The sequence below is a fragment of the Amblyomma americanum genome, chromosome 5 (assembly GCF_052857255.1).
Source record: "Amblyomma americanum isolate KBUSLIRL-KWMA chromosome 5, ASM5285725v1, whole genome shotgun sequence".
Taxonomy (NCBI): domain Eukaryota; kingdom Metazoa; phylum Arthropoda; class Arachnida; order Ixodida; family Ixodidae; genus Amblyomma; species Amblyomma americanum.
Genome location: NC_135501.1, coordinates 195,663,430 through 195,673,219, shown reverse-complemented (window position 1 = coordinate 195,673,219; position 9,790 = coordinate 195,663,430). Strand labels below are relative to the sequence as shown.

General features: G+C 44.7%; 1 protein-coding gene across 1 annotated transcript in view; it reads left to right on the top strand.

Annotated features, from left to right (window-relative positions):
* The first annotated feature begins 9,595 nt into the window (after positions 1 to 9,595).
* The window catches only part of LOC144134487 (BPTI/Kunitz domain-containing protein-like), a 38,557-nt gene continuing 38,362 nt past the window's right edge, over positions 9,596 to 9,790 (top strand). The window contains exon 1 of the mRNA XM_077667396.1: positions 9,596 to 9,599. Within this exon, the coding sequence (XP_077523522.1) occupies positions 9,596 to 9,599 (4 nt within the window). The remainder of the gene's footprint in view (positions 9,600 to 9,790) is intronic.

The window sequence follows — 9,790 nt, the reverse complement described above, 5'->3', positions numbered from 1 at the left end:
TTGCCCCGACATACCTCCAACGGCCGATTACTTCTCATGGGAGTACAAAACACGCTGCAAGAGCCAACCGAAACATCGCACGGCTCAGCTTGAACGGCTTTCTGCCACAGACAAAGGCCAACACATTCTAGGCTCGCTGGGACTCCCGTCCACAAGCTGTCTCTGACACCGGCCCCCTCCCAGCTATCCTTAAAGACCTTAAAGCTATCCTTAAAGCTATCCTTATTGTGAACCCCCTCCCTAAATACGTGCACCCTGCCCACCACCAAGCTAGACGAGAAGCTCGTGCGAAAGAATAACACAAACATCACGCCCAAGACAGTGGTGCGGCATACGTAGACGCGGCAGAGTACACTGGCCGCGATGCGTATGCACTCGGCGTTTTCTCTAACCAACTCCGCCACCTGGCCCCAGGCACCGTAAGGGCCGCCACCTCAATAGAAGCAGAGGAAGCGGCCATTGCACTAGCCATCTTCTATTCCACTGCCACACTCACTCTGAGTGACTCCAAAGCGGCAATTCGAAACTATGCCCGCACAGTCGGGAGTAAAAGTCTCTTCCTCACCCCAACCGCGATTAATCCAACTAGTTTGGGTACCGGCCCACGCGATCAGTCCCGGCAATGAAGATGCCCACTCCTTAGCTAGCACGTCCGTCAACCGAGCAGGAAACACCATTGATCTGGGCTGCTCCTGAGGCCGCCTGCTCACATACTACGAAATCACCCTTCACTTCGAAGAGGCTCCGGTATTCCCAACCACAAAAATCCTTCACCAAACTAAAAGAGGCAACCTGGAGGCAGCTCCCGGCCCGCACGGTCATCTTCCCAGCCTTCCTTGCCCTCATCCATCTGCTCCAGTACACTCAGAAGGGCACCCTATGCGGCACCCTCATAGCTGATTTCCACAACATTCTCTACATTCGTGCTCAATTCATGTTATCATGTGCTCAATGAATGTTATCTTTTCTGTAACCACCTGCACGCGGTGGTATTTGTGTAGTTTTTCTTTGTAACCCCCCCCCCCCCCCCCCCCCCTGTAATACCAGACAATGGCGCTGTAGGGATGATGATAAATAAATAAATAGATTCCAACCCCCGTCCCATGGACAACTCACGGACCTGGAAAGTTGGGAAGTTGCGGTGTCCAGCTCCGACCCGGCCGCACAGATGCGGCTAGTGGGCTGGGCCACGCAAGTCGCCGGACGCCACAGGCAACCAGCCGCTACTCGTGACCAGGAGCCGACCCAACAGTAGGATGTACACATAAGGCTCCTCACTAATAAATGTTTTTACCACCACCACCTCTGCGAAGACCGTGCGCAGAGAAGCGTAATATTGCTGTATTACAAAAGAGAAACTGACTCCATAGTTTCTGCAATAAAACACCAAAATCGGCTAAATCTAGCGGACCACTGGAGTATATAGTCATGTAAGCAGACGGAAACACCTCCTAAAGCCTACAACTGCCCAACTGCCAGCCGATGATAATTCGGTGAGGTTGAGGATCCTGAGACGGCCACACTAAGAGAAGCTATAAACAAACGTGTTGACGTGATAGCGCTTGGTAAACGCCTTCGTGGCTACACCTTTCCCTTGCCTGCGACTTTGCCAATGTGCAGTGATGATGGCTATAGTTGCCATCATGGAGAACTCTAGTTTCGAAGCTTTATGTTCACGCTGGAACACGGTGGCAGAAGGGACACCTTTAGCGTAGGGTGTATACCTTGCTCCCGTTGCCGGAGTACGAGGAGCCCGCGCCCATGCCGCGCATCGTCAGTCGCATGCCCAGATTGCTTTCGCGGCACTAGATGGCGCCAGGTACCCGGCAGCTGCGTGCGCGCCTGCCACAACGGGAAAAAATGAGCGCGTGCCATGCGCGCGTGCACTGGCGGGAGAGTGTACTAGCTGGCGGTGGGCGGCCTCCCGGCATTGCGGTAATGGCAGCTGTAACACAGTACACGTTATACTAAAGGTGTCCATTATGATAGGTGGCTTCCACCTTGTACCGACGAAGATTATCCAGTCGATGTGGAAGTTGTGCCCATTTCGCGCCACTCTCGGAAGATGGCGCTACCGAAGCGGGGGGAGGGGCTTTGATAGCGTGGGTTTCAAGCATGCACTTTCCACATGATCTGAACAGCGTTGATACAAGACGGGAATTCGGTTTCTGCGCCGGACTTCGAGCTTGCAGGCACTAAGCAAGCTTGTGTGTTGTGGTGGAATCACGTATGCGCCGTGAGCATTTTTTTATGCACGTCCCTCTGTACTAGAGCATCTCAAATAAGTTGAGCGGAACACCGGCTATTTTAATACTGGTCAATGCACCATCGTCTCTGCAGATATCTCCTGTGGAATAATTGTTGCATGATACACGTCTGCACTAAACTGCGAGATTGCCAGCGCGAATCTCTCTACCACGATTGTGAGAAACAGCATTAAAGCTTGTTCTGGTGCATCGGTACGTTGTATCAGCATGCACAAGATACATTTAGGGCACGAAATAGATTGCGAAGATTGGCTTGCCAAAGCCGATGTATTTAAGAAACTGAAGTTCGAATAAAAATTGTGGGTTTACACCTTACACTGTTATAGAAAAAAATCTACAAGAAGGTTTTGTAACCTTTGAGAATAAAGGTAGCATGAAAAAAGGAGGGAAGTGAATTTTAGTACCCCACACCATATTCAAACGAAAAAGGAAAAGGTGTGCATGTCAGGAAAGAAAGGAAGACATCTTCACCTAAATGATTATGGTGGCACTTCATAACTTTCGCTGATGGTGTGTTATATTTGATGCTTAGTTTTTATTTTTTTTTTCATGGCAGAAACGCCTTATGCGTAGAACAATATAAATAATATGTGCTCGCCGCGCAAATATTAAAACCACTGCGCGTTCAGCATGCGTATCGAATGTGTGCTCATAAGTATTGCTGCGGGTTGGACCCCTTTAGTTTTTGTCTCAATGGTATGGAGCAACTGAAATACGTTATAGTTTGGGTGGTAGAGGCTACCACTGTTCCTGCAGAAAAAGGGGTTGATATGAGGCTGATGATGAACGTGCGCTTTGTTTTATTAAGCTTTTCCGGAACTTTCGGCACGATGTACCCTCTAAGTACTTGCAGCGTAGGTGTCCCAAGTACTCACGCGTGCAACGCAAAGTGCTAGTTCTGCATACAGATCAGACACATACACGTTCAAGCTCCCGACAGAGCGGAAAAGTATAGGGCCATCTGACATTTTTTTATGCAACTTGGGTAGCTATCACCGGTAAGTTTCAAATCTTAGAACAATGTAAGAGTAGCGCCTTCTCCGGATACAACTCAACAGGTTCGATATCTAGGGCGTGATTAGATTGGAAAAAGGTGACATGAGGGCTAGTTTAAGACACTGTCCAGGCGGATTTTTAGTACCAGCCTGTTGAACTGTTTTGTCCGAGACCCTTTTTCGAAGCATTTCACCCCAGAAAAGCCGAGTACCAGGCCGGGGGAAATCTTGTAACCATTAGGAAACTGGTGGGTACCCGTCGGCACTGGGAATCGAAATCAGCACCTCCCGAGTGCGAGGTGGGGGCTTTAAAAAAAGAGAAAAAAACATAACTATAAATCCACCAACATCTATGGCCGAGTGTTATAATCTGATTGCTCCTTTGTCTAATTCTATAGCGTTAGCGCCAGATAACTGCTGATAACGTTGCTAGATTAATTATGAATATAAAGGGTAATGTTTGCCACCACATGATGATGTAAGGGCACTACCAGTTAAGTATGTGTAAGGATATGTTTTTGAAATGCTGAGTTAAATCATTAATCTCATGTTGGCTACCGGTATATTTCCAGATGCTACAGATTTAAAAGCAAGAGTGTTGGATGCCTCTATAACAGTGCACCGTTAATACCTGTTTGGTTTAAGCTTGTTACATATTATGCTCTTTTCTATTTAGGGCTTTATTACTGCTTTCTAGACTGGGGAACCACGACACATGACAACATTGAAAAACTTCATCTGCTTGAAAAAAACCTCTGAGGGAAATTGAACGGTATTATGGGATACCGCTAAATGTGCCAGCCCCTCCACTTTTCAGAAAACGGTTTGCTAAATCCTGAGCAGAATTACAGCTTTCGCTTACTGCAGTATATACACAAAAGCTTATTATATGAAACCCTTGAAGATACTCACACAATGAAAAACAAACGAAAAAAAAACAGCTCTAAGAATTCGTAGAAACTATCCTAAACAAAGTTTGAAGTGTTAGCTACCATCACTGTGAATATATTTAGTCGTGGGACTGAATATAGCCCTCTGTGAATTGTATTAAGAAAGAAATCAGGAGGTATTTCATAGATACTTACCGTCATCTACCATGACCCTTTCTTAACATTTTTTACCATTTTGCGTATATTTTTCTTTATTATTTATTGTCATTTTGCCTTCTTTTGAATCTGTTGATTTATTACTCTGGACGCTAGTTGATTATGCAATATTTTTATGTTTTGTGTTTCCAGTACAATGCTTCCTCACTTGTTTTATATAAATTCTTCCATCACTTCATTATATTTTTGCATGTGTTGTGTTCTGTCCCCATTGCTTATATCGCAGTGCTTGTTCCCTAGCTTTTATGTAAATAACATCGTCACTCATTTGAATTTTTCCATCTGTTTTGTACCGCTGCTGTTGTTATGGGGGCTGGGACCTCGTCAGGTCAATTGATCTTTCGTCTTGGCTCTCTCTGTTTTGGAAGGAAAAACTTCAAACTTCACACATAATAAAATCTCACAGGACAACAGTTTTAGTGACATCAGAGGCCCCAGCTGATAAAACGCATTTTACTCTAAAAAACGCTCCACTCTGATACGTGGCGTCTACACAAAAAAATAAAAGAACGATACTTGCGCTAAAACCTTTTATAGAAGACGCAAGGCATTGCTCCACTAAAACCTACAATTGAATGCTTCCGTTGACACTGAACACTGCATTGTCTTTAAATGCATCACATTACAGATCCTTGAAAATGGTTTTGGAAAGTTGGCTGGAGAGCACTCGTATTAAAAGGTAAACCTTTGAAATTTGCTAGCAATCTTCTAAATAGATGCAGCTTGCATTAGCTCTAAACATTGGACTGAAATTTTGCTTGTTTTTCATTTTTATTCTTTTACTAATATAGTTTTTCCTTTTGATGTACTAAATGCAGTCTGTAAAAATTTTGCACAAGAGTAAAATCTGTTGTTTTACACAACTGTCATGATAAGCATGGACATTGAGCAAAAACACATGTATTACTTTTATTCTTTCTGGGTGCAAAAAAAAAATTGACATCCATGAAGTGTTTTTTTTCATCAAAATAAAATTAGGCTTGGGCTTTCGATTCTGGTACCAGTGAAGTAAAAGATGTTGATCAAAATTTTGGGAAAATTTTGTTTGCTAGCGCCTAGTCGTTGCCGAGAAAAAGGTACATGAACTTCCAGGAATGCTGCTTTAAGAAAAAAATGGAGGGGACACTCAAGCTCCGCCTTGAGGATGGGACGCGACAGCGTAATGGGTTAATTCCCATATATGCAGAAGGTCGTTCTCTACATTCATAGATCTCTGGAGTCCTCATACACTCCCGGCGCAGTGGTGGAGCACGCTTAAGCTTCGCCTTTAAGAATGCAATGCGATAGCTTTATCGCGCCCCGTTCGCACAGTCTACTCATTTGCTTGTCGCGCTCTTGAGTCACAAAAAGACGGCAATATGCCATGAACGCCAGCATAGCTTCCGCGCCGAATGAACCGGCAGCAAGCCGCAAGCTTCGTGGAGAACGCGCCTTGGAAGTGCGCTGTGTTGTTAGCCGCTCACCGCGTGATTCCTGCGTCCCCCCACGGCCCCACTGCTGCCTGAACGAGACGAGCGGGAGGCGCTGCCGTCGTGCGCTATCTTTTGGGGCAGTGGCGTACACATGAGGAGGAGGCAGTGGTTTTAGTGGGCGCCGCCTGATGGCGCTACGTGCGCGCCAAGCGAAGAGAAAAAGTAGCGGAAACTTACTTTGCTACTCGCTTAACTGCGACTTCTGTAATTTCCATGCTCATAATTACTAATATACACCGCAGCACATGTCTCTAAAGCACCTTTCTAAGAGAACACAGTATTCACTAGACGCGTCTTCATTGCAAACCATAGAGCTGGCGTGGCGGAGTTTTATTCAATTGAGGTTTTCTTCGGCCTCGCCAAAGTATGCTATTTCCAAACTATGCTATTTCCCTCACTTGGTTCTTTGATGAATCATTAAATTTGTCACCTACCTGCCTACACGCACCAGGGGCAGTCAATACTGAAGGTCACGAAGAACATAGAGGACAAAAACAGGATTAGTCTAAAAGACCGGTAATTGATGAGCATGTTATTGCGTAAACAGACGTGTAATTTTAAGCTGGCGTTTTCGGCGGTGGAGCCCACTGGGAACGAAGAACTGGTCTGAACTTTCCTGAAGCGAAATGGTTGGGATATTTCTTCCGGATGCCAAATAAGCCAAGCGAAATTATGCATGCCATAAACATGCGGCTCTGTAGGCAGAAAAGTGCGACTGTGCGCACATGAATATGATAGCAAAACTTTTTTTACTAAACGGTTGTTTCACTTATAATCCTCGTTCGCAAAATATGTCGGGAATATTACGGTTCAGGGAACTAGCACAACAGTACTGCTTCCAAAGAAGTCTGGTTCCTCTGAACTGGCATCTGTTCATAACCGCAACTAATGTGATGATTGTCTGCTGTCTTCTTCGACTGTTGAGTGTATCGGTGGACCAAGTTGACCTTCTCGCGATCGGGCTTTGTCTTCTATCAAAAGACGATTTAAAACCTGTGAAGCCGCAGTTAGCGTCACTCGTGATACCTTTCAGTATGTTCCGATTTGTTCTGAGAATAACAAGACAGTTTTTTGATGCGTATGGCTTTCACAACGTAATGACCTTCCTTTATGAGCTGTTGTTTCATTTGATATTTGCATTTATGACGTTCGCACTGTCCTGTACACTTTTTTACGGTTTCATCTTAAATAACAAGTGGTAGTTGACACTTCTGCTTTCTATTTACAATATAGCTCTAATGATAATGTTGCTCTTAATGTTAAACTCCGAACGAGAAAGGCCCGGCCGTTTTAGGTCTGAATGGAGAATTTGGATTAATGTCAGGGGCTGAGTAGATAAATAAGCTCATCTCTGCATACAAAAATGCTGGACTCCTAATTCCTGGCTAAACGAGCGACTGAAAATGAAGTTCCTTCTGTTTACTCTTCTTCTTTCTCTAGGAGGTAAGCCACTTGTAGCAACAGTATAGCGCCTAGAATATTCCAGTATACTCTAGTATGTTCTAGTATATTCTAGGCACTATAGCAAGAGTGTTGTGACTCACTCCTTGTATCTCTAATGTCCTTTATATTAAGTTATTTGAAGGAGGCCAGAATCATCAGTAAGAAATCTGTTGTACAGTCGATGTATAAGCGTTATGTTCTGACGTCCCTAACTAGATGTTCTGACCCTCGAATAGTTATATACTTAACACTGCCCTGGTGAGATTATTGCACGCTTGATGCTCCCTATTGAGCGCGTGGAAATTCGTCAACATTCGTTAACAACAGCGTGTAAGGCGGTAGAAAAATCTTTAAATTAACCCTTATTGAAAATTAAGTTAGACTGGAGAGTATCATTGAGCCCTCTGAACTGATATCCGCCTTCCGGTGGTAGAAAAAAAAAACGAAGTACCAGCAACAGCTCATGGTATCGATAGATCTACGTTGAATTGCACAAGACCATGACAGTCAGTGACACATGCTTTGGGTTTTCTCAGTGAGCCCAAGTAGGAGACAGAGGCCTGATGTGACTAAAGCCCCAAAACTTACACGTGACGCCAGCCACCCTTTACACTTGACGCTCTACCGTTTACGGCGGCTCGCTGACATACATGAGCAGTACACGCGTAGTTGACAGGAAGCCCAGCGGGCCGCGTCTGCTAGCCACAGGCGGACAGCATCACACCGCCGGCGTTTCAGCGCTTTGATCCAGTGGGAACACCCTTACCATGGAGAGTGGTTGGCAGGAAGTCATCTGGCTTTAGCCCTTCGATGACTCGAACGTGCGGAAAGCAAGAACGTCTTTGGAGTGTGTGCGCCGCATGCAGGAAAGAACTTTTGTGTTTCCATCTTGAGAGGCTGAAAATAAGTGGTAGCCCATCATTTACATCGTTTGTTGTGGTTGGATATTTACCTAATTATGACCGTGCTTCGAATATTTAAAATCGAGATATGTCCGTCGTTCTGGAGCAGGTGTAGATGCTCTGCTATTTCGGAAATGCCGAGAAGAGAAAATTTCCGTTAGACAGATCGAGCTTGTTGTTCTATCTTTGTGATATATCTGCAAATATGTAAACATCCTGTACATAAAGCTTTCGTTTACATTCTCGGCGCTTTCCATTGTTTCAAGCCGTCATATTTTACCGTCTGCCTCTGGTGCAAGGAAAAGAGCCATTAATATGTTACTAACAGTTTTATCAAGAAACTTTGTTCCGTTAGCTTCAAGAATTGACCTTCTTGCCTTTGCGTTCGAAGCTCGTTTATATTTTTCGTCGCCAAAGCAAGGACGCAATATAGGTAACAAATAAGTACACAAATAAGTAATTTACTGGCCCTCTCGCAATCGTGGCTTAAGCCGGAAAGGGTGTTGGCTGGAGGCCATCGACTTCGATTGCCAGCCGCGCTTCTTCTGTCATTTCTTTATTTATAATATAAAAGAATTTCAATGCCAATGACTCACTGAAGCTCTTTTCCGGAGAAAATACGAGCTCTTCAGAAAGCAGCCTGTGTTCCTGTAAAGATTTCAATCGCCAGTGAGTCCATATAACACACGCAATTTCGTGCGGGAAACATTAAAGGCGCCAATTTAACGCTATTTTTGTGTGGGCTGCCCAAACAAGTTGCTGAGATTTTGAATAAACAATCAATGATGGGATTATTTCTTCACAGGTGCGGCCTTCGAAGACGAAGCAGAAAAATGGGCGAAAATATGCAGTCAAGGTCTGAACAACACAGCATGCGCAGGTAGAGCATAACGCTGGTTCCTAATTCAAATGTAGTGTGTGATGAGCTTGAATTTGAGAACGAAAAAGTTGGAACGGAAGGAAAGGTACGGTTGATGCTTGAGGTGTGAGGCCAGAAGTCAAGAGATTACAAAAACTTGCAAGATGTTTGCCACACTATAGCGCAAACTACAGTGAGGTATAGGACGTTCCTTTGTATGTCGCTTGTCTCCGACGCCTTCTTGCCTAACCTTCAGCAGTGCAGACAGTAGGAGGTGAAATGCAGAGGATGCCCGTGTGCTGCGCGATCTCAGTGCACTGAAAGAACCACATGTAGGAGAAATTATATTTATTTATTTGCCAGCTATATTCAAACGCCAGTAACACATTATTTAGGGGGCTTAGTTGCTAGGGACCGTAATAAAATGAGAAGTTCACCGAAACACGATAAGTACTAAGCTTTACTTTTACTATGCAGCATTTAAGGTTCCCTAACTGGGCGTGTGCTATAAAGACGCCGTAGGGGAGTGTTCTCGATTAATTTCCATCACCATGAGTTTTTTCAAAATGCTCGCGCATTGGAAACCAATTCCCATCCGCGTTCGCCGCGTTTAAAGTCGATAATCCAGAATAACCGTGATATCTGCAACTGCGCAGAACATGTGAGAATCTCCCCCTGTCAGAATTAATCAGAAGTCACGCAGTACGACGTCTATTTTTTTTTCTGCCTTTATTTACACTCTCTTT